At 40.0% G+C, this 24,203-nt stretch overlaps 2 protein-coding genes and 1 non-coding gene across 3 annotated transcripts in view; 2 read left to right on the plus strand and 1 right to left on the minus strand.

Moving 5' to 3' along the window:
- The window catches only part of Haus6 (HAUS augmin like complex subunit 6), a 41,895-nt gene extending 22,586 nt beyond the window's left edge, over positions 1-19,309 (plus strand). The window contains 7 exon segments of the mRNA XM_048453029.3: positions 842-923; positions 6,815-6,881; positions 8,494-8,679; positions 11,834-11,969; positions 13,361-14,356; positions 15,323-15,339; positions 15,341-19,309. Coding sequence (XP_048308986.3) covers positions 842-923; positions 6,815-6,881; positions 8,494-8,679; positions 11,834-11,969; positions 13,361-14,356; positions 15,323-15,339; positions 15,341-15,373 — 1,517 coding nt within the window. The 3' untranslated portion in view covers positions 15,374-19,309.
- LOC125412727 (small Cajal body-specific RNA 8) lies at positions 6,610-6,740 on the plus strand. The gene has a single exon (XR_007235673.1).
- Positions 19,310-21,203: 1,894 nt separating the features above from the next.
- Positions 21,204-22,796, minus strand: Rraga (Ras related GTP binding A). Its single transcript, XM_048453028.3, has one exon. The coding sequence runs from the start codon at positions 22,544-22,546 to the stop codon at positions 21,605-21,607; it is 942 nt and encodes a 313-aa protein (XP_048308985.1). The 5' UTR covers positions 22,547-22,796; the 3' UTR covers positions 21,204-21,604.
- Positions 22,797-24,203: the final 1,407 nt, after the last annotated feature.

The following is a 24,203-nucleotide window of genomic DNA, read 5'->3' on the forward strand; positions in this document are numbered from 1 at the left end:
TGCTAAGTATCTTTTGTTTTTCCTTGCTTAATTTGTTAGCACATGATTTATTCACTCAAAAATGAAGCATGGTTATATAACACCTCCTTTTTTTGTTTCAAGACGGGTTTTTCGTAGCCCAAGCTGGCTTCAAGCTCTCTGTATAGTAGAAGCTGGACTTGAATTACCTGCTTTTATATGCTGGGCTTGTAGAAATACAGAACCATGCTTGACTACATCAGTCATTTTTACAAAAGCCTGCTACCAGACACTTTGTCTTAACAATTTGTTCCATCAGACTTGTGGGAGTTAGTTTTCTCCTCATGTGGGTTTAGGGGAGCTAATTCAAGTGTCGGGATTGGTGGTTAGTGCCCTAACCTGCTGAGCCAACTATCTTACCTTAGATAGTTTTTTTTTTTAAACTTTCCTGTGTGATGACTGTGGGAGTGTGAGTATGGGGCAAGGTCTTGTTGCTTTTTTTTGCAATTCTTCAAGGCCAGTTGACCTGCAATCCCCCAGTTTCTCTGCCTCTGCCTCCTGTTTTCTGTAGGGGTCCCGAGGTTATAGGTACACATGGCTTGGGCTCTAGAGGGTTGAACTCAAGTCGTTGGTTTCTATGGCAGAGTTGTTTTTACCCACTGAGCTATCCCCTTGGCTGGTGTTTATATTATCTTTCTGTTTGCCTCCATTTAGAAGCTTTTCTAAACAGTTTGTCATGAATTCAATGATAGAGCACTTGTGTAACATTAACAAAGTGTGTTCGACGTTGGTTTCAGGGGGAAAGTATAGTTGTTCTACCATTTCTAGAGGTTTGAATATTAGAATACATAAACATACTAAAAATTCTTTTACACTTTCTTAGATACACATAAAGAACATAACCAAGAAAATGGTAGTGGAAGAGAAGCTGACACCCTCGGAGGTGTGTGTGATCTAGCCGGCAGGTAAAGCTTTTGGTTTTCATACTGACTATTGATTTGAATCTCATCTTAAGCAGTTTACAACTTTCTGTACTGTAGAATAGTGTGTGATTTCTTCCTCTCAACTAGACAGCGTTTCTACTTCAGACCCACACTTTGCAGAAGACATTCAGTACCTGCTGTGCCTGGGCATTTCTTTCCTCTTCTATTTTTCTGAATATTGAATTACATTATGGGGATTGTCTGAGTTTTGAAGAAAGTATAGATTTGGAAATTGCAGAAGGTAAGTTTGGGAATTTTGCCCTTTTCTTTATGTGTGTACTATTTTTGAATCACTCTTAACTATTGAATCTAAAATTTTGAGGTATTTGAGGTAATCTGGTTTGGTAGGGAACAGATTAGTGCTTTCTGCTGCAGTGGCTGAGTCTAATTTAGCTTTCGGTTGGTCCATGTTTTCTGTCTTTTTTTTTTGTCCCTTCTAATTTTCTTTTTAATTTTTTTGAGACAGGGTTTTTCTGTGTAACTTTTGGCTGTCCTGGTACTCGCATGTTGACCAGATAGTCTTGAGCTCACAGAGATTTGCACGCTTCTGCCTCCTGAGTGCTGGGATTAAAGGCGTGTGCCACCAACACCTGACGATTCATCTTTTCCTTCTTTAGCCTGCACAGCTTGCTGTTTCCATATGTTTTATAAAATTTTCTTTTTAATTTATGTTTCATTATGTTTACAATGTTTACATTGCCCGCATGTAAGTGTGTAAGTGTACTGAGTACATGCCTGGTGTCCTTGGCCAGAAGAGGGTGCCAGATTCCCTGAAACTGAAGTTATAGTTGTGAGTTGCATTGTAGGTACTAATAACCAAACACTCTGCAAGAACAGCAGTGCTCTTAGTAGGTGAGTCATCTCTCTGTCCCATATATTGAAGTTTTGTTTATGTATACAGTGTTCTGCCTGCATGTATGCCTGCAGGCCAGAAGAGGGTATTAGATCTCCTTATGGATGGTTATGAGGTACCATGTGGTTACTGGGAATAGAACTTAAGACATCTGGAAGAGCAGGCATACTCTTAACTGCTGAGCCATCTCTCCAGCCCCAAAGTTTTTTTTGTTTTTATTTTCCCCCTTATCTTTTTTTTGCTTGTTTGCTTGAGGCAGGGTCTCACTGTGTAGTTCTGGCTCTCCTGGAATATAGGCTGACCTGCTGTCTCTGTGTCCTTAGTGTTAGTAGTAAAGGTCTGCATCACTATGTCGGGCTTATACTGAAGTTTTTGATATTTTATAAATAGTTATCATTCTTTAGAAAAAATATTAGAAGACACCTGATTTACTCTAATACCAAATTTGATATGAAAAACCTAAACCCATTTCATTACCACTTCCTTCAGGAATTCTATTTTCTTTATTGCCTGTTTTCTGTTATCCCATTTTAGCTCTTACAATCAATGACTGCTATAAAGTAAAATTAAACTGGTGACCAGTGAGATACCTTAGTGGATAAAGGTATTTACTGTAAAGTTAAACTGGTGACCAGTGAGATACCTTAGTGGATAAAGGTATTTACTGTAAAATTAAACTGGTGACCAGTGAGATACCTTAGTGGATAAAGGTATTTACTGTAAAGTTAAACTGGTGACCAGTGAGATACCTTAGTGGATAAAGGTATTTACTGTAAAATTAAACTGGTGACCAGTGAGATACCTTAGTGGATAAAGGTATTTACTACCAAGCTTGAAGACATGAGTTCAGTCCTGACCCTTCAGACTCACATAGTAGAGAGAACTGACTCCCCCAAGTTGTTCACTGACTTCCACATGTGTGCTGTGAAATGCACAACCTCTCCACCATTAATTAAAACATAAAACAAAAAAAACCCTCTGGATTAAATATATGTAACCTGCATATTTTTATTGCAATTAAGAATTATTATGTATCAGTGAAACAGATATACTGAAGATAGTTGTATTTATGTGTACATGTGTGGTGCATGCTTGTGAAAGCATGTATGTGTGCACCTATGCATGTGTGCTAATGTGGAGGCCAAAGCATTACTAGGTGTCGTCTGTTACTCCCAACCTTATGTTTTGAGACAGTCCATTGAACCTGGATTTCACAAATTAGCTAGGTTGGGTGGCTAGTGAGCCTTTGTGGTCCTTCTGTCTCTGACTCTGAAGACTATAGATTTGGGCTGCCATGTCTGACTTTTTATGTGGTTGTTTGTTGAGGATCTGAACTCCAGCTTGTGCAGGAAGCACATGAACCATCTCTCCAGCCTTTGTATTGTCTTTTACACTTATTTTTCTTTCTGTGTGGATGAATGATTGCACGTATGTGAGGTTAGAGTGACAACCTGTGTGAGCTGGTTTATTCCTTCCTTCTACAGAGTTGTTCCAAGGATCAAACTGAGGTTGTCAGGCTTGGCAACAAGTGGCTTTATTTGCTGAGCCATCTTGCCACTCCCCATCTATTTTTTTTTTTAAGTTTTGTTTTTAGTAATTTTCGTTATGTGTATGGGTATGTGCACATGAGTGCAGGTGCCTGTGGAGTTCAGAAGAGAGTGTCAGACCCCCTGGAGTTGTATGTGTATGTTGTATGTTTATGTGTATGTGCACATGAGTGCAGGTGCCTGTGGAGTTCAGAACAGAGTGTCAGACCCCCTGGAGTTGTATGTGTATGTTGTATGTTTATGTGTATGTGCACATGAGTGCAGGTGCCTGTGGAGTTCAGAACAGAGTGTCAGACCCCCTGGAGCTGGAGAGTCAGGTGGTTGGCAGCTGCCCAGTGTGTATGCTTAGGAGCTGAGCTTGGGGCCTCTGCAGGATTAGTACTTGGGGACATTGCCCAGTACCACCATGTATTATTTGTAAGTATATTTTTAGAACTTTGACATACATGTATCCTCACAGATAATCAAAGCACTCTAAGTCCTATGCTGGTTTTGATTAGAGTAAGCTGATGGAGATAGCATCGTACTCAGTATTCAGTAGTAGTAGGTCGTTCCTGTTGTGAGCACTCTCATTATAGTGATTTTTGCAAAATTTCTAATGTATAGTGGTATTGATGTTTTCTTGATTTTTTTTTTCATTTACTTTTTGATATTATTTTTAATTTTTAAATTGCTAGCCTGCAATTTGCTATGTATATCAGACTGACCTTGAATTCAGAGTTCTGTTTTTTGCTTCCTTGGTCCTGGGATAAAAGTATTTCTCAGCTCTTAATCTCTATATTTTCTTCTTTCCTTATTTTTTAGGGAAGAAAATAAAACAACCCCCCCCCCCCCACCAAGGCTGTGGTGGTGCATGTCTTTTATCCCAGCACTGGGAAGTAGAGGCAGGTGGATCTCTGAGGCCATCTGGTCTACAGAGTGAGTGTCAGGACAGCCAGGGCTACACAGAGAAATCCTGTCTTGAAAAAAAAAAAACAACAAAAAAAACGCCCACAAAAAACCTAAATTCTAGTTTTGTCTTTCTTTTTTAAAAGTTATGTATATTTTTAGTTAGAACATAGTAACTGTGTATAATATTTTTTATATATTAATACATCATCCTTAAAATATTTTTATTAATTCTTTGAGAGTTTAATACAGTGTGTTTTGATCTTATTCACCACCCTCTCCCCGTTTTGTTTTGGATCGACCCTACCTCCCTGTCCACCCAACTTCAATGCTCTTCTTCCAGTTGCTTGGGGATGTTGTACCTATTACTAATTAATTTGTTTCAAATTTTATTATTATTATTATTATTATTGTGTATGTGTATGATGTAGGGGGGTGGTATGCACATGCCATTGTGTACATGTGGAGGCCAGAGAAATTTTGGGGATTGATTCTCTCTTATAGGGTGGGTTCCGGAAATTGAGCTCAGGCCTCCAGTGTTGCACAGCAAGTGCTTTAACCTGCCCAGTCATAACTCCACCTCCTTAAAAGATTTATTTCATATTTATGTAATGTGTATATGCACATTGGTGCCTGAGGAAGTCAGAACAGGGTGTCAGATTCTTCGATCTGCCTGTATACATGTTTGGAACTGAACTTGGGTCTTCTAGAAGAGCAACAAATGCTCTTCACTGTGCTGTCTCTATAGGCACCACCCCACATCCAAAAACAAACAGAGAGAAAGAAATAAAAGCTCAGTCTCTAACTATAGAGCCTGGAACTGAAGACCCTGGGAGGAAAACCCACCAGATTAATTAGCAAAGCTGTTCAATTTGTGTTCTGTCCTGAAAAGTAAGCAAAGTAAGTGCTTACACATGCCAGTGCTCTGCCCTCCCCCTTGCTTTTGATCTTAGAATTTAAAAGATCTTTTGAAGTTAAGACAAGAGTTACTTATAGGCCAGGCTGGCCTCAAACTTGCTGTTTAGGAAGGAGAGCTTTTCTGTTTTTCTTTTAAAGGAAGTTTAGTATTTGTGTGTGTAACTTGAGTTCTTGCACTTGTCGTTGTGTGCACATGAACCATGACACACATGTGAAGGTCAGAGGATAGCTGACCTTCTGGGTCTCTTTCCATCTTTATATGGGTCCTGGGGATCAAACTCAGCTTACCAAGCTTGCATTGTGAGGTATCAGCTGCCTTCTCCACGTGAACCATAATTGCTGGCCTGACCTTGACCCTCCTGTCTTAAACTGCAGTTTTAGAATTACGGGCACATGCCACCTTGATACCCTTCTTATGGGGCATGCAAACATTCTACCAGCCTTATCCACGTTCAGCCATATCCCAGAGTTGAAGTTATTTCTCTTAAGATTTTTAAAGTGTAAAATAAATTACAGTTAACATGAAAAGGTAACATGACATTTTAATGTTTGTGCAGAGTAGCAGGGGATATAAAACACTAAGGCATCAGCAGAATGGAGAACACTAAAACACTGAACACACAGTTTCTTTATATATAACAGTTGTTATTGAGCAAGATTCACAGGAGAAACTGATTTTGGACATGAAATATCAAGTTTTTGTTAAATTTTTGAATAATTAAATTGTTAAATTTTGTTTTAATTTTGATCTGCAAAATTAAAAATTTTATGATAGTGAAGAATTTCTGTACACGGGAAGGAGAAGAACTTGAAACGGGTTAATAGTGTACAGATTACTATTCTTATTATTATGACTTGCACTTCATGAACATACATATTTTAATTACTATATTGTATTTTTTATGGCCTGGAAAGGGATCGGAGTAAAGAGTATTTGTTTTGTTTTTCGAGACAGGGTTTCTCTGTAGTTTTGGAGCCTGTCCTGGAACTATTCTTGTAGACCAGGCTGACCTCGAACTCACAGAGATCCACCTGCTGCTTCCTCCCAAGTGCTGGGATTAAAGGCGTGCGTCACCACTGCTCAGCAGGAGAAAGTATTTATGTTGTGTGTGGTGGGGGCACAAATGTGTCTGTGTGCAAAAGTTAGGGGATAACTTTTGAGAGTCTATTCTGCTCTGCCGTGAGATCTGGGGATTGGGTTCAGGTTGCTAGGTTATATGACAAGTGTTTGCCACTGAGCTGTCTGATATTACAGGTGTGTGCTACCGTGTCTGCTTAAAGGAATAGTAAAGTCTCTGCTACTGTGAAATTATATTAATATGTTGAGGACTTTGTAATAATGCAATTTTAGTTAGTTGAATTTGTTTTTTAAGTTGTGTTGAAATTGTTGTGTGCCAACTCATTTAACCATGTAAAAATATTATTGATGTAAAAGATACAAACAAAGAAAGTTTGAGTTAGTTGGGAGAATGATACACAGATTGGGCAGAAGTACTGCTCTAATTGTCACTAGACCTCCCTAGAATAAATTGCCTTTCGATGACCAGGACGAATTGAGTGAAATCGTCATGGACAGATACGGGGCAGACAGTTTCTTGGATATTCAGATTCATCAACTTAGTGAGTCCTCCTGCTTATAACCTGGACTTGCTGTCTTTTTTTTTCAGCCCTGCGCCTTCCCCCTTACAATGTGCCTCGTCATCAGATACAAACAGTATCACACTACTTGAAAAGGTATCTTGTAAAACAATTTTCATTTTTATTGTTGATTTGTTGTAAGACTCTGTAGGTGGAATTTCTGTGTCTCAACAGCTGGTACCAAATAAACACACAGAAACTTATTATTAATTATAAATACTCAGCTTCTTACTAGCTAATTCTTACTACTTAACCCATATTTCTTTTTTTTCCTATTTATTTTTCATTATTTCTAAACAATCTTTTCTCATTTTACATACCAATCCCAGTTCCCTCTCCTTCCACTTCTGCTTCCACCACCTTCCCCCCATTCCACTCCCCATTTACTTCCCATGGAAGTCAACAAAGTCTGGTCATCACTTTGAGGCAGGGCAAGGCCCTCCCCTGTATATCTAGGCTGAGCAAGGTATTCCTCCAAAAAGAATGGGCTCCAAAAAGCCACTTCAAGCAATAGGGATAAATCCTGGTCCCACTGCCAGTGGTCCCACAGACTGTTCAAGACACACAATTGTCATTCACATTCAGAGGGCCCAGTTTAATCCTATGCAGGTTCCCTGCTGTTAGTCTGGCGTCAGTGAGCTCCCACTAGCTCACATCACCTGTTTCTGTGGGATTTCCCATCATGGTCTTGACCCTTTGCTTTTCCCTATTTTCAACTGTACTCTGGGAGCTCAGCCAAATGCTTAGATGTGAATCTCTGCATCTGCTTTCTTCAGTTGCTGGATGGGGAGGTTATATGATGGTAATTAACGTAGTCCTTAATCTGATTATAGGGGAAGACCAGTTCAGGCCCCCTCTCCTCTATTGTGGATTCTTGGAAATTTCCCCAGTGCCAGGTTTCTAGCTGGCCCCGTAATGGCTCCGTCAATCTAGATATCTCTTTCCTTCTCTGTTAGTTCTACCTTGTGGCTCATGGCTTGTTAACCTCATTTTCTACACATCCCGCTTCCTCTGCATTTGGCTTGCGACTCATCTAATTTGCCCTTCTTCCCCCGAAAGCATTCTCTCTCCCCCGAAAATCTGACCTAACCATCGGCCAATCAGCTTTTTTATTAACAAAGAGAGCAATACATATTTAGAATGTACAAAGATTGTTCCACAGCAAGACACGGCCTCGCTAATTGACCCAGGCTCTTGTTTTGAACTCACTGTGTAGCCTAGGCCAATTTTTAACTCATGATCATTTTCTTGCCTCATTTGCCCACATATTGGGATTATATAGTTGTCTAATGCCTGGCTTTAAAAACAGTTTTAATTAATTGTGAATATAATTTATAATAATATAATAAAATTGTAATTTATAATAAAATTATTTTTGGTGACATTACAATTACATTTAAAGTTTTTTCCTCCTGTTTTTGTACTTTTTTTATTCTCTTGCTAAATAAGAATGTGAAATTGTTTCTTTACAATAGTATTGTCTGTTGCCAGTGTGATGATACACTCCTGAGATCCTGGGCTTTGGAGGCTGAAGCATAAGTGTCTCTAGGGGAGGCTATCTTGGGCTACACTGCAGTTCAAGGTTAGCCTGGCTACTCAATAAGACTCTGTCTCAAAAAGTAAAACATCCCTACTTTTAACCCATCAATCTGGAGTGAAGATAACAAAATCACCATGATCATTAAGGTTATAATTTATGTCTTTTCAGGATCCAAATATGAGAACTCCCAAAGACAAAAACATAATGACTTATAAGAAAGTATCAGACTCTGATGTAGAAAACTCTCCTTTATCAAACATTGCAAAGAATACACAGAAGAATGTATTCAGAGGGTCTCTGCCCGTGAAAAAGAGTGATCCATTCCATAAGGAACAAGAACGTCTGGCAGAAGAGGTTAGAAGAAGATTATTGATAAATATACTTACATTTTGTTATTTTCTTTTGTTTTTATTTTTTTATATTTTTTTATGGTTTATTTAACTTTATTTTATGTGCATTGGTGTGAAGGTGTCAGACCTCCTGCAACTGGATCTTCAGACAGTTGTGAGCTGCCATGTGGGTGCTGGGAATTGAACCCGGGTCCTCTGGAAGAGCAGTCAGTACTCTTAACCACTGAGCCATCTCTCCAGCCCCTTGTTTTTATTTTTTTGTTTATTTTTTCAAGACAAGATTTCTCTGTGTAGCTTTGGCTGTCTTGAAATTCACTATGTAGATCAGGCTGGCCTTATACTCAGGGATCTCCCTTCCTCTACCTCTGCTGGGATGAAAGGTGTGTGCCACCACTGCCTGGCTTCATTCTTCATATTTGGTATTTTCTAAGTTGTATTGGAATCAGAAATGGAGTACAATTGTTGAATAATGGGGTAATTTGAAGTTAAGGAAGTCACAGATAATAAAAAATAATGCTAGGGTCTGGAGAGCATACACTGTTCTTGCAAAGGACCCGAGTTCTGTTCCCAGCCCCAATGTTGGGTGGCTCACAACGGCTTGTAACTCAAGATCCAGTGAATTTGATGTTTTCTTCTGACCTCTTCAGCCACTGCACTGTACATGTCCATGTTATGTGCATGGACATGCACGTAACACATAATTAAAAATAAAAATAATCTTAATAAAACTTAAGGCTAAAATAAAATTAGTCTTTTTTGGGGTTAGGGGGTTGTTTTGTTTTGTTTCTCGGTGTAATAGCTCTGACTGTCCTGGAACTCACTTTGTAGGTTATGCTGACCTTGAGCTCATCAAGATCTGCCTACCTCTGCCTCCTGAGTGCTGGGATTAAAGGTGTGCACCACCAACACCTGGCTTCAAATCAACCTCCTTAAAAAAGAAAAAGTAGATTTCTTATAAACCTATTTAGTTAAGATTGAGATTATTATTTATTTCCCATTCTGTAAATATCATTCATGTATAAACGGAATACATGTTCAGTAGTTAATGCATAAAACCATTGCATAAATTGTTAGGTAAATGTCTTAGTTTCTGAGCCATTTCTCTAGCCCTTGATTTTTTTAAAAATTATTTTAATATTTAAAATATTTTTGTGTGTGTGTGTGTGAATGTTTTACCTGCATGTGTATATTGCATCACATATGTGCAGTGTCTGCAGAAGTCAGAAGAGGGTATTAGATCCCTGGAGGTAGAGTTACTATTGATGGTTGTGAGCCATCATGTGGGTACCGGGAACTAAACCTAGGTCCTCTGCAGGAGTTCTTGACTGCTGATCCGTCTCTCTGGCTCCCTTAGTGTTTTTTTTTTTTTTTTAATGGAAAAAGTTCTTGTGTGTGTGTGTGTGTGTGTGTGTGTGTTTATATTACGTAAATGTGGAGGTAGAGGACAACTTGGAGAAGTTGGTTCTCTCTTTCTACCATGGGTCCCTGGAATCAAACTCAGGTCATTGTAGCAATGTTTTTATTTTGTCAAGTGACTTGATCAGTACCCAGAGGTCAGTTTATACAAATCAAATACTCAGGCTTTCCACTGTTGCTATCTTGATTGTTTTATAATTTAACATTATTTGAATTAATGTTTGATTAAGCAGTCTTAGCATATGACAGTTTATTTCCAAGTGACTTAAAAATAGGCCTTTAATAAAGACTATTAATTTGGGTTTAGCATCTCCTTATCAGTCTGACCCTACTAAATAGGCACTGTACAGTATCAGAGAATGGAATTAATGCCAACTATTCTATTTGTAGCATGAGGCCAATTTCATGGTTTCTAAATGCTCCTAAGTTTCTAATATTCTGTTGATTCTCTTTATTGACTACACCACAAAGATGATCAGTTCTTTTAACAATGGAATTTCCTAGTTATGGAAAGTAATGCATATTTTCAGTTTAATAGAATTTAGATTGCTCTTGGGAAATGGAGGCAGGATGGTTAGGAATTCAAGGTCATTCTCTGCTAAATAGTGAGTTCCAAGCAATCCTAGGTTACATGAGACTCTTGTCTCAGAAAGCAAAACAAAAAAAATATGGGCCTGAGAGATGGCTCAGTGGTTAAGATCACTTGTTGCTTGTCCGGAGGACCCAGGTTTGATTTCTAGCATCCACATTTTGACTTAGTCACCCATAACCCTAATTTGAGGGGATCCAACAGGGTACACACACATGTGTGCAGGCAAAAAAGTAAATAAATTAAAAAAATTAGAAAAGACCTCAAAACACAATAAAAAAATTAACAGTGGAATAAGGTGGGATAGAAGGAGAGAATCCTAAAATCTCATGACACTGAAAGTAAAATGAATATTCATTTATTTAGTGGTTTGAGACAGGATCTTTTCATAGCCCCAGCTGGCCTTGAATTCTTGATGATGGTTTTCCTGTCTCTGAAATGCTGGGATTAAGCTTAATGCTTGGATTAAGCTAAAGTTCCCGGACAATCAGCTACACAAAGAAACCCTGTTTTTTTTGTTTTTTTTTTAAAGATTTATTTATTATGTACACAGTGTTCAGCTTCCATGTATGCCTACATGCCAGAAGAGGGCACCAGATCTCATTACAGATGGTTGTGAGCCACCATGTGGTTGCTGGGAATTGAACTCAGGACCTCTGGAAGAGCAGTCAGTGCTCTTAACCTCTGAGCCATCTCTCCAGCCCAAGAAACCCTGTTTTAAAAAACAAAAATCAAAACCCAATATCTTTGAGTATAAAAGTTTTCTCCCTCCCCTAACACACACTCTCTCACAAGGTTTTACTATGTAGCTCTCTCTGGCTGTCCTGTAACTCACTCTGTAGAGCAGGCTGACCTTGAAATCCGATCTATCTGCCTGTGTCCTGTGTGCGTGCGTGTGTGCGTGTGTGCGTGCGCACGCGCAAGCATGTGTGTGTTAGTGTGTGTTAAGGTGTTCATCACTACACCTTGCTAAATTTAGTTTGTGTTTCATCTTGCGTCAGGATGGTACCTGGACTATCTGCAGCATGTCAGGGAGCTTCCTTACTGTCTAATCTGTCATCTGTTAGTGATGAACTGCCGGCTTTGATGTGCTCACAGTTCCTATTGGAGTTTTGTCTGGGCTTGGTCATTTTCTTTTTCTTTTCTGTTGCAGGTTGCCAGAGTAGTTCTGTCTGATTCACCACAGTTCTCTGAAGGAAAAGAAATAAAATTGGAGGAGCTGATTGACACTCTAATTTCTAATCCTTTCTTAACTAGGAAACAAATTCCCCGAACTCCAGAAAACTTGAGTAAGTTATGCTTTTTTGTTTGTTTGTTTGTTTGTTTGTTTGTTTTTGGTTTTTTTGAGACAGGGTTTCTCTTTAGCTTTGGAGCCTGTCCTAGAACTAGCTCTTGTAAACCAGGCCTGCCTCTGCCTCCTGAGTGCTTTGATTAAAGGTGTGCGCCACCACCACCCTGCTTAAGTTATGCCTTCTGTCCTGTTTTCCCTTCCTAAGACATTGCCACTGTCAGACTAATGATCTGACAGTTCTTTGAAAACAGTCTAGGACTGTTTCTGTATTTTTTGTTTCGTTGGCAATGACTTTTATTCTGATATGATGAAATTTTATTGTAGTATTCAGTGTGATCAACAATTATTCGTTAGTAATGTTGTGACTTTAGTGTACCTACACAAAAGCACAATCAGTCTTGGTATTCTAGTTTTGTTTTAATGTGTTACGTGGCTATTTTTCTACAAGATATTTTATTTTACTTGAGAAAAAATTCTGGGGCCAGTTGAGCCATCTCTTACATAGTAGAAGGAGAGAATGAACCCCCGGGAGTTGTGCTCTGACTCATACCTGTATCATAGCATGTGTATGTGCATACACACACATGTGCGCACACACACACACACACACACACACGCACACGCACTCTCTGTCTACATAAATAAATGTGTTTAGTGGGTACGGGGATTATGTTTTTTAGTCAACAGTCATATGCAACCATCATACTGCTTGAAATATTTTTACTCTTTGGTAAAAATAATCATAGCGTCAAATGTTTCCCCCTAATATTTACAATTGGGTAGGCAGACGTCTGATACACAGTTTTTTATTTAACCAATGTAGATCGTTTGGGTTAAATGATTAAGACAGTTTCCTCTTTGCGGATATAATTCATATTGAAGTGAAACAGCCTAGGTTGGTGTTCTTCAGATGACACCCAGTGAAGTAAATGGTCCTGCAGTGTTGGTTTTTCTTTTGTTGTTATATTTAACACAGCCTTGCTAATTTGTCAACATATTGTTAATAGCCATTTCCATGCTACAATGAAAGATTTGAGGAGTTGTGGGAGATCAAATAGTCAACAGAGATTAAATTAATATCTAATCCTTTTATCAAAAAAAATAATTCCTCCCACTTCTGGTATGGATGGACAAGAAAATAAATTTTTTATGTATGCAATCACATGTATCACCTAGAGGTGTTATGTGTGTTTTAGGAACAGCTGTTATTGTGTGTACTGACTTGATTTTGGGCATTTGGAGATGAAGGTTTCTCATCATGCCAGCATGTGTATGGAACTTGGACTGAGGAAGTAGTTTTATTTTCAGCACTAGATTGAAGATTTTCATTGCATGTGTTTGGGAATATGTAAATAGTAAATTATGGTTTTTTTTCTTCACATTAATTAGTAACTGAAATTAGGAGCTCATGGAGAAAAGCTGTTGAAACTGAAGATGACGGAAGTTCAGATTCGATTCTAGTAGACGTAAAAGCTAGAGGAGTGTCTCCAGAGTCTTTGCTGACACTGAAGAATCAGAGGGAACTAAGCATGGCTATTTTTTCTTCCGATTTTGATCAATCCTATTTGCCTGAAGAAAAAGCTGTTTCAGATCAGCCCAAAAGTGTACCTCAAAAACCTTTGGTGACAAGTCAGGTCAGTGAACCCCCGATGCAAGAAGAGTCAGACTCGATAAATAAGAAAATGCTTTGTGAGCAAGAGTTAGAGTGTGCAGCCACCAGACTTTCAGAAACCGGACAAATAGCGGCCTTCTCCCTTGCTGTGGGCAGTGGGATAGATGTGTTGGGTAAAAGAGAAGAGGACTCTGTCCAACTATTGGAGCACTCACAAGCTTCCTGCAGTGAACCTTCCACACATAAAACTCCGTCATGGGACCCTTTTCAGAGGCTGAGTGGTTTTGGAATATTACATGAAACTCTTCCAGAAGAAGCTGGCCACCTAAGTCTTAATAGCTCTACTAATTCAGAGATCAATTTTAGACTGGATCCAAGTAGTTGTGTGTACTCTGATGCTTTTCCAGATGATGTTGGAAAAAGACAAGCTCCTCCAGAAGTCGATTCCAGTTTTCAGGCTATTCTCAGTAGTTATGAGGCTTTGAAGAAGTCCCTTAACAAAATAAGGAAAGAATCTCACTTGTCTAATCCCAAGACACTGGAACAACACAAAATAGAATTGAGCCCTGTAGCCAAAGACCTGCAAGCGGATGATACCCATACTTTTTTGGGCACTCAGGATTGGTTTACTGACTACACAGAGCCATCTTCCCACATGTCCCTTGATGAAAGAACACAGTCTGTATCACCACTAACTAAAGTTTCTTTGGTGGAGCAAAAATTGAGGACTACGTTACCATGTAGTCTCAGGGAATTTCTTCCTAACTTAAACGGTAAGAGTTACCCACACCTGTGCATACATCTTTGGTGAACTATCCTCTCAACTTTTTTTTTTCCTTTCTAAGACAGAGTAGCATCGTACCTCTGGCTAACCCAGATTCACTGTATAGTTCAAGCTGGCTTCAAATTTGCCAAGTAGCCCAGGCTATTTCTAATCTCTTCCTGTTCATTAAGTTTTCATAAATATAGTACAAAGTGAATGTTGCATGTTCATGGTTGGTAATATGATAAATAAAATGTTTATACCTTCATCGAGGGTAAGAGAAGTGATCCCTTGCTTTATGGGTACTTTTGGAATCCCTATGATTATATATATCCATGGAGAGAGACAGACAAATCTATCTTTCAAAATATAATCATAGTGTCTGGGTAGGCAGAGTTCTACCTGTAACAATAAGTTATTGAAGCCAAGTTGTCAGCACATTTTATTAATCATAATTCTCCTATTTTCATGTTTTAAAAGTTGCATAATAAAGAATTAAGAGCTGGTGAGATGGCTCAGAGGTTGAGAACACTGACTGTTCTTTCAGAGGTCCTGAGTTCAATTCCCAGCAACCACACTGTGGCTCAGATCTGTAATGAGATCTGGTGTCCTCTTCTGGCCTGCAGGCAGACATGCAGACAGAACACTATATACATAATAAATAAATAAATCTTTAAAAGAAAAATAATTTAAACTATATCAATATTTTAGAACAAATATAGACCTTGTTATACTGATTTCCTTGCTTATCACTTTGATTTTCCCAATTTAATTAAACACTGGGTTTTTGAAAAGTGTTCTAGGAGAATTTTGGAGAAAAAGCATTTAAGTAGAAATGGCAATTTTATTTATTATTTATTAGTGAGTCTTGCACAAAGTGAGCCTTCTCGAAATCAAGAAATATGTTACTACTTAGAATTGTTTCTACTTTTCTTTGTAATGTTTATTTTCCTCCTTTAAAAAATCAATTTTACAGAAGAAGAAATCTCAACTCAAGAGCCTTGAAGCAAGAGAATCTCTGATTTGACAAGATGAAGCAGTTTCCAGTTAACTTAGCTGTGATGCACTTAAACTGAAGCCTTGTCATTCAGCTGCAGCCCATCTAGAGACACACATTGGAAGTGTAATACTCTTTCCAAGGTCAAAGGAGTTATGGATGCACTTCGGCTTCTTGTAATGTCTTTAGGCATTTAGGTCTTTTGAAATGTGTCGTATTTAGATAGTTTGGAAATTGTAAACAGGCTTAATGAATTCCAAGTATACTGATCCTGCAGCCTGATGTTGATGGATAAAATACATGTGATAAGACAGAATGAATTGAGAAAAGGGGAAAGGTAGAAGATGACCGGACATTTAAAGAATACTGCCAAACTGTATTATTTCGTCTACATAGATTGAGAATTTAATCCTAGTTTATATTTAACAAAAATATAAATGAAAAATTAACAAATCTGTTCTATTCTTGTCTATGGGTGATATGGGGTATTTGGGGGAAAGCAACAAGTTTTATGTTACTGATCAGAATCTATTAAAGTTCCCTAATGCCTACTGAATATCCAAAAATAATTTGAGAAAAATGAACATGGATTTAAGTAATTGTGACATTTGTACACTTTGCCTTATTGTCAGGGCTTCTGGCCCAGAACTGGGTTTGTTTGTAACATCCAAGAAATGAATGCGTGCGCCTGAATAAGCGTGAGCAGAAGAGGTACTGAAAGGTTGATTTGTCTCCTTCAGTTCCTTGTATTGTCTCAGTTTGTAATATCTAAATCTTGTCCACAAGTCTTCTAGGAAATGAGAGAGGAGAAAGGTCAGAGGAAAGAGTACTGGAAGTAGATGGGCTGAGCATCAGAGGGACCGTGTAAGAGCTCCTTCATGGCAGTGGAAAGGAAAAAGGTCAGGTGCTGGGTTTCATGAATACAGCAAAGCAGGGACTGTAGGGAAGCCATTCAGTCGTCTGTTTTACAGACAACCTAGTATCTAAATTCTGAATAGCATATTCAGAATATGCTATTTGGCATCTTGTCAGAGCCAAAGCTGAGTATTTAATGTGCATGCTTATTTAACCTTCATAATTGAGATAGCAGGTGTAGCTAGCCTGCTGGTGTTGAAGCTAGGGAGGTAAATGGCTAGAGTGGAATGCAGGGACCAACTGTACTAGGATCATCTGAGATACCTTTTTAAAAATGCTTAAGAGAGGTCCTAGAAATCCCAGATATGCTTCCCTGGTAATTTACGAGTTCTGAAAGAGACTCCTGAATAGTGGGGGCTTCCTCCTGGACCCTAGCTTAGGCACAAACCACACCCAAACACCTGTTTTCATAGAGAGGGAAGTTAAAGTGGCTGCTTTCTGATTCAGGCAGAAAACAGCAGCAAATGACCTTGCGGAGGCAAGTTTTAAAGGAGGAAAAGGAGAGGTCTATGCTAGAGTGGGCTAGGACACTGTGGTAAAGGAGGTAGGGTATGAGGGAGAAGGAAGAGAACAAGGGAAGGGGGGAGGAAGGAGTGTTTGTCCCTCTGGAGACATAAAGAAGTGAAAGACAGACATGGTGGATAAGCAGGTGGCGGTTTATAAAGTTAAGGTGTGGGGGGGAAACCTGTGTTAGTACGAGGTATTTAATTTTAATTGGCATGTTAATTAGGTGAACCAAAGCGGACTTCTGATTGCTGATTGCTTGGTAGTAGTCAGCCTCAGGAGGAGGAAGTAGCCAAATAAGGAGATAAGGCAGAGGAAATGGGAGAGAAGGGCAAGGCCTGCCAGTGCCAAATGTTGAGTGGGTTAGTGTCTCTTCATGTTCAACAGTTTTCTGCTAAGAGGTTATGATTCATATTAGCCCTGAGGTACGTTTAAGAAACAGTATGCTATTGTGTGTGTATTGCTCTAGGAGCCCTTCATTATGAGAGTCAAAAGATCAAATATCTGGATATATATTACTTAGGAGTCACTGAAATTTACCTATGGTCTGCTCAGTGTTCTGACATGCTTATTTCCATTTTAGCACCATGAACAAAATCTTTAATCTAGTTTTCCCAAACTGATTGTAACTTAATGCTTTTGGCATCTTTCCATCCTGTATCTCCTGAAGTTCCCTTTGACGATAATAAGTAATTACTTTGATCATGTGCTTGCTTAGAAGCCCCTTGATGATTTATTGTAATTCTAGAATAGGGTTCTAATTTAAAGACAGCTCTACTTAGAATCCTCTTTTCTTCCCCTGGGATCTTTTGGAGTATTTCCCTTGCTCTTCTAGCTCACCTCAGTCAGTTCTTTAATTATTTTGACTTGAAAAATTTAATAACCTTTAATCATACCAGTTAGTTATTTTTTAAATTCTTTTTTCGTGTGTGGATGTTTGCCTGCATGTCTGTGTACCACTTTAGTGTCTTGTCCCCAGGGGAGGCCTGCAGCGGGAGTCAGATCCCCTGGAACTTGAATTACAGGCTGGTATTAGCTTCCATGTGTTAGGACTTGAACTTGAATCTCCAGAGTAAACATCTCTCTAGTCAGTTATAGTTCCTTTTAAAGCTCAAAACAACATTAAATCCTCTAATTAATAAACACTTTTGAGCTGGGCATGGTGGTAAACGCCTTTAATCCTTTAGCACTTGGGAGACAGAGAGAGGCAGATCTCTTAGATTAGAGTTCCAGGCCAGCCAAGTAAACAGAACGAGTTTCAGGACAGCCGGGGCTACACAGAGACACCCTGTCTCGATAAACCAAACCAAAAAACAAAACAAAACAAAACAAAAAACAACACAAACCTCTAATCCCAGCACTCAGCAGGCAGAGGCAATCAGATCTCCGAGTCTAGTCTACATAGTTCCAGGATACCCAGGGCTGCACAGTGAGACCCTTGTCTGGACAAGGCTCAGAACAAATCACATTTTCCACCTTGAAGTCTTAATCTGTCCTCTCCAAACCATGGTCCAAACCATGCTCTGAACCTTTTTTTGAAGTGTGTTGTTTAACTTTTTTTTTTTTGTCTGTTTTGTTTTGGTTGTGAGAGGAGCTCTTGCTATTTTGTTCAGGTTAGTCTCACAGCAATCTTCCTGCCTCAGCCTCCCAAGTGCTGGAACTACAGATGTTTGCCTAGCTTTCACTTAGTATCTTCATTAGACACTTCCCCCAAATTGTGTGTGATCTCTGGTCACAGCATTTATATACAAACTTAGATACCTACCTTTGTAACCTATATAGATGTCTATGGGGTATGCATGTGCATACAAACACACATAAACACATATCCCATGGGTCACATTTCATTGGTGCAGATACTTAAGTATTTGAATTTTGTGTGCTTCTATGACAGAATAAAAGAAGGGGTAAATAAGTAGTTTTTTTTTCCCCCTTTGGTTACAAAGAGTATACCTTGTTTTCTTCACAAAGATTAAACTGTGCAAATGGACTTCTACATTAAGTAAAACTGTAGATGCAAGTATGTCTCTATTATGGTGGAGGTGGGATCAAACCTAGGAGCCTTAAGGATGCACTCCCAGCCCCTGAAAATTAAATGTTTAAAGAGGGCAAGCATGTAATGTTGCTGAGCATGAAAAATGTTACCAAGTGGGATAAAGAACAGTTTGAGAAGTTAAAGATCATTTGGAGGGCAGGGATTAAGCTGAACAAAATAAACTAAACAGGCATTTTGAAACCTTTACTTATTCTCAGCTATAAGGTATTACTTCTATTTTATCTAATGTATAAACAGGAATTCTTGAGACCTGTATAAAAGCAAACTATTTTTGTCTTAGTATACTAAAAGAAAATGTGTTCAAGACATTTTGTTTAATGTGTGAAGACAGTATGAAGTTCAGACCTGGTTCTCTAAAGATCACCTTTTTCTTTATTCACTGAGAGCCTGCTAGTCCATGCTCTTAAGTGGAAACTGTCTGTGCCCTAAGAATTATTTATTAAATGTGTTCTACATACTACTGTCTAGAATAAATATTCAGTGTTTTGCCACCTGTCTGGAATTCTCTTTATTTCAAAAAGAATTATGCCTTGAACACACTGATTTACCACATATAAAAGTACAACTTGGTCAAAATAATTTGAAAGGCTCAGTGATACAGGTAAGAGTGTTTTGTTACTTGCATTTTACTCCCTAGAATCTAGACTTATTACAACAGGTTTTTGTTTTTTTCTTTGTTTTATTTTGAGGCAGGGTCTTTCTATGTAGTCCTGGTTGGCCTGGAACTCCCTGTGTAGACCAGGGTGGCCTAAGTGAGTGATTGGTCTTTCTGCTTGTCTCTAAATGCTGGGATTATATAAGGTGGTGACACCATGCCCAGTTTCCACCATATATTTAGTAGGTAGGGAACCTGTCATTACACCTACTACTAGTGTTTAGTAAATAATGTAGAAAGCTTAGAAACATTAAAGCCCTATCACTTATCCGTACTGCCTCATGTGTAAAATGAAAAGTTCGAGGTTGATCAGAAGTCTCTGCTCTACTTAACACAGCCTTTAAGCTGTTACTAGGACTGGCGTGGGGTAGTTTATATCAATAGCAATAGTTTTTTGCCATACCGTATATGGCCAATGCATATTAGGAACCTCAGAATCGCTCCTCACAAAGGAAGTGATTTGCTGCTCAGTATCATTTAATTTCCAGATAAATACAAATGGCAAAATACTAATTCTGGGGCCTTGGTTTCTTCAGTTTGTAAATTTGGAATTACATGATCTGTACCTAAAATGATAGGAATGGTTTTTTTTTCCTTTGAGGTAAGACTTTACTTTTACTATATATAACACAGGCTGTGCTTAAATTTATGATCATCTTACCTTAGCCTCCTGAATACTGGGATTACGGGGAATGAGCTGATGTTTAGCAAAAGCTAGGTTTTTATTTTTTGTTTGTTCTTTAAAACAACTTTTCTTCAATGGTGGTAGAGGGGTGTAATAGGAAGGTCTGGTCAGAAAGAATGTTGCTGTGTCTCACCTTAAGGTCGTACCAGTTTCCTCATGTATTAGTGATAGAAGTAACCATCTCTCAGGTTGTGAGGCTAAATTAAAATACATGGCATTGCAAGGGTTCAAGCTTAGCCAATGTCACATGCTATAATTAGAGAAAGGGCTCAGTGGTCAAGGCTAACAAGGTGCACTATTCTGGATGCTTCCTCTGTTAAACTTTTGGCAGTCCTATGTTGTATTCTTACTGGGCCCACAAACAAGGGAAAAGGCACAGTGAAATCAAATGTCTTGCCAAACTTCAAAGAAAAGGGTCAGAACTGGGATTTGAATCTAGGGCTTCATCTGCTAGACAAGTACTTTACCGTTGAGCTCTATCCCTAGCCTGAGAACTTCTTGGGTTGAGGGTGGGGGGAGATCCTCATGTTTTCTCTAGTCTCAAACTTGATGACCTTGAACTCGCAATCCTGCCTTCACCGGGGATTATAGGCATGCACTATTACCCCGTTTTTTATGTGTTGCTGGTGTCTGGACCCAGAATCTTGTGCATTGCTAGGCAAGTCATATACCAGTTGAGCTACATTATATAAATACCTAGTCCTTTAATACAATTTTCACTTAAAATTTTTTTTTTTTATGTGTTTAGCTGTTCTGTGCCCGGTGATAGCAGAGGTCAGAAGATGGTGTTGGATCCCCTAGAACTGGAGTTAGAGATGGATGTAAATTGCCACGTGGGTGCTCGGAATCCTGCGAATTGAACCCAGGTATTGTGGAAGAGCAGACAGTGCTCTTAACCACTCCAGTCCCACAGCTACAGCTGCTACAAAGCACTGCTGGAGTGATGGAGGCCCAACTAGGGAAACGGGAAGCTTGCCAGCCAAACAATACTTCTGGTTAATCACAATCTTTACTATTAAGGACTTTCAAATTATTTCAAACAACATTTTAAATTGCTAATAATAATTGTTTATTCATGATTGAAACCGAGGACTTAGAAATACATTTTAATATCCTGCTGATAAAATAGTAACATCCCACCTTTGTAATCTGATAATACAGAAGATAACTACTTTAATATTCTTATCTATTATAACCAGGTAACCAGAACACGCACACAAATCCCCTACTTTAGTGTTACACCACACCAACTTTTCATAAAGGCCATCTTGAAGCTCTACTGGGTAGCTGAGTAAATAGTGTCCAATGCAAAGAATACGGAAGATATGGGATCCTAAGCACACGTTTCAAAGCTCACTTTTAAGCACACGACATGAATATCAAAAACAGGGGATGCAAAGAAAAGAAAGGTAATTCAGCATTTTACTAAAGAGCATTTGGCATTACTCAACGCATGAGGAGGCTGTGCTTGGGACCATCTACTCTCTCTAGCTTCTCAAAGTGTTTCCTGGCATTACGAATGTTGATCAGAGTAGCTGCAGAAGGGATGGATGGATCTGACATGACCACCATCACATACGTGTTTGATGTGAAGATGTCGATGAAGGCAGCGAAGTTAGAATTCCTCACTTCCATGCTCTGGAAAGAAGCGGCTAATTTACTGCAGCTTAGCTTGAACTGCTTGATGATGTTGCTGATCTTCTCAAAGCGGTGCACATCACGCTGCTCTTTGCATTGGTAGTGGGAAATCACCAAGAACGTAGCTCTCTCGAACAGCAGAACTTCATCAGCCTCAATAATCTGGGCAAAATTCCTGAGGTTCATCTCCAGCTGCTGAACGTTGGGGATCAGCTGATAGACGATGCTGGACCAGGCTTTGTAGAGCGTCTCATCCCAGATGGACGTTCGGAAACAAGCGCACTCCAGCGGGCGAGACAAACGCCTCAGGTCTTCCTCTCGCTCTTTAAAAATCAGGTCACGTTGATCTTCCTGAACCAGATCCATTTTGTGCACTAGGCAGAAGATTTTGGCGTCAGGTGAATTCTGGAGGATGGCTTCCAGACACGACTGGTAATAATGCATGTCCTTTTCCAGTTCGCGGCTCTCCACGTCAAACACGTATATCAGCACCTCCACATTACGGAAGATGTTGTCCCGCTGGCTGGTGAAGTAATTTTCCATAAAGGTGTCCTGGCCGCCACAGTCCCACAGGTTCAGCACCAGGTTCCCCAGGAATCGAACGTGGGAGTGCTCCACGTCGATGGTGGCACCCAGGCGCCTGGTGTCGCGCGCGATATAATTGGCAAAGATGATCGACCTCATGCTGGTCTTCCCCGACCCGCTCTTGCCCATCAGCAGCACCTTTTTCTTCATGGCTGTATTTGGCATCACCTGCCGGCGTCGCCACGAACAGGGCCTGAGGCGCGGCCTAACGGCAGACCAACCGAGGACCGGGACGGCGGCTCCGGACGCCGGGCGACAGGCACCGCCGGACAGCGGGAGGCCGAGCGCGCGAGCTCCGGGCAGGAAAGACCGCGGCGAGGCGAGAGCTCAGGGAACAGCGCCGGAGGCAATGGCTACAGCCGCTGGAGCTAGCGAAAGCCGACCAGTGATGCGCTCAGCTCCGGCCGGGCCGCCACCCACTTCCCGCCGGGTTCTCGCGAGAACTCCGAGTTCCTACCGCCACCCACTTCCGGTGATGACATCGCGAGAATGTCGGCGGAGTCCTGCTTGTTCGTGGAGTTCTGAGAAACTGCTTCTTAAAGGCAATGTGGTGGTAGTGGAGAGGAGACCCCCACACCGGCGTTTTGTTCTCTTCAGGTTGCACTGAGGGGTTTTCAGGAAGGATCGAGAGAACCTGGGAGGGAGAATGCTGCCCTCTCGTGGCCGCAAGTTCCTCACGCCCACTCCCACGGTCACCTCACGAGAGAGATGCTTTCAAACTCTAGCAGGCAGGTGGAGGCAAGGCCTAATTTGTTAGTCCACATAGGAACGACAAATGGAATCCAGCATAAAGAGACTGCGAGAAGCTAAGAAATTGCCCAGTACCGGGCCGTACCTTTACCAGAGACTTCCCGATTTACTGGTTAGTCCCCTTTCTACTTCCAGACGAGCTCCTTGTTCATATCTTATTTTCTTATAATCTCAGACTCGAGAATTTATAATCAGAATCCAGAGTCTGAGGAGAGAGTGATATGGAACACCATGCGTTAGCTATATTCCTCACACTACCGTGTGGACAACCATTTTCATGAGAGGAGACCAAACCTTAGGAAGCTGGAGTCTGCAGGAGTGACAGGGTTTGCTTGCTTCGCCACAGGTCACACTGCCTCGCCCAAGCACAGGGCTCTCTGCTCTTGATTTTCAGATTCAATACATTCGGGATCATCAGGGCACTTCAACTTCCTAAGTTAGGACACTACAAACTTACTGTAAAGCCTTTTTCAGGCTGCATACTACGCTGTACCAGTAAAGACATTTCCTCACCTGTTCGTTCAAAAATTGAATGTTGGGGCTGGAAACATGGCTCAGCAGTAAAGTGTACTCTCTGCTTTTGTAGAGGACCAGGGTTCAGATATGCTACCCTCTTTTGGCCTCCGTGGTTTCTTGCTTGCATAGATATGGTGCACATAGACTCACACAAGCATGTGCATGCACACACACTTCTCTTCCAGAGAACCTGGATTCGATCCCCAGGACCTGCCAAGGCTCCTTGAAACTGTTACTTCAGCTCCAGGGGATCTGATGCCCTCTTTCAAACTATGGCACTGCATACACGTGGTGCACAGACATGCATGTAGGCAAAACACCTATTCATATAAATGATATTTTACATACACAAAAATTAAAAAGTGATCATTTTTCCTTTATACATTTGTGTGTGTGTGTGTGTGTGTTGAAATAGATGTCTTATTTAGGACTAGCCATTCAGTAGTCACTTACTAATGCCAAGTATGAATCTCTGCATTAACAGCTGTCCACTACAGAGAGAACCTTCTCTAGTTGAGGCCAAAGACAGCTCTAATCTATGTGTATAAATACAAAT

Source organism: Myodes glareolus, chromosome 3, assembly GCF_982192425.1.
Source record: "Myodes glareolus chromosome 3, mMyoGla1.1, whole genome shotgun sequence".
NCBI classification, from domain to species: domain Eukaryota; kingdom Metazoa; phylum Chordata; class Mammalia; order Rodentia; family Cricetidae; genus Myodes; species Myodes glareolus.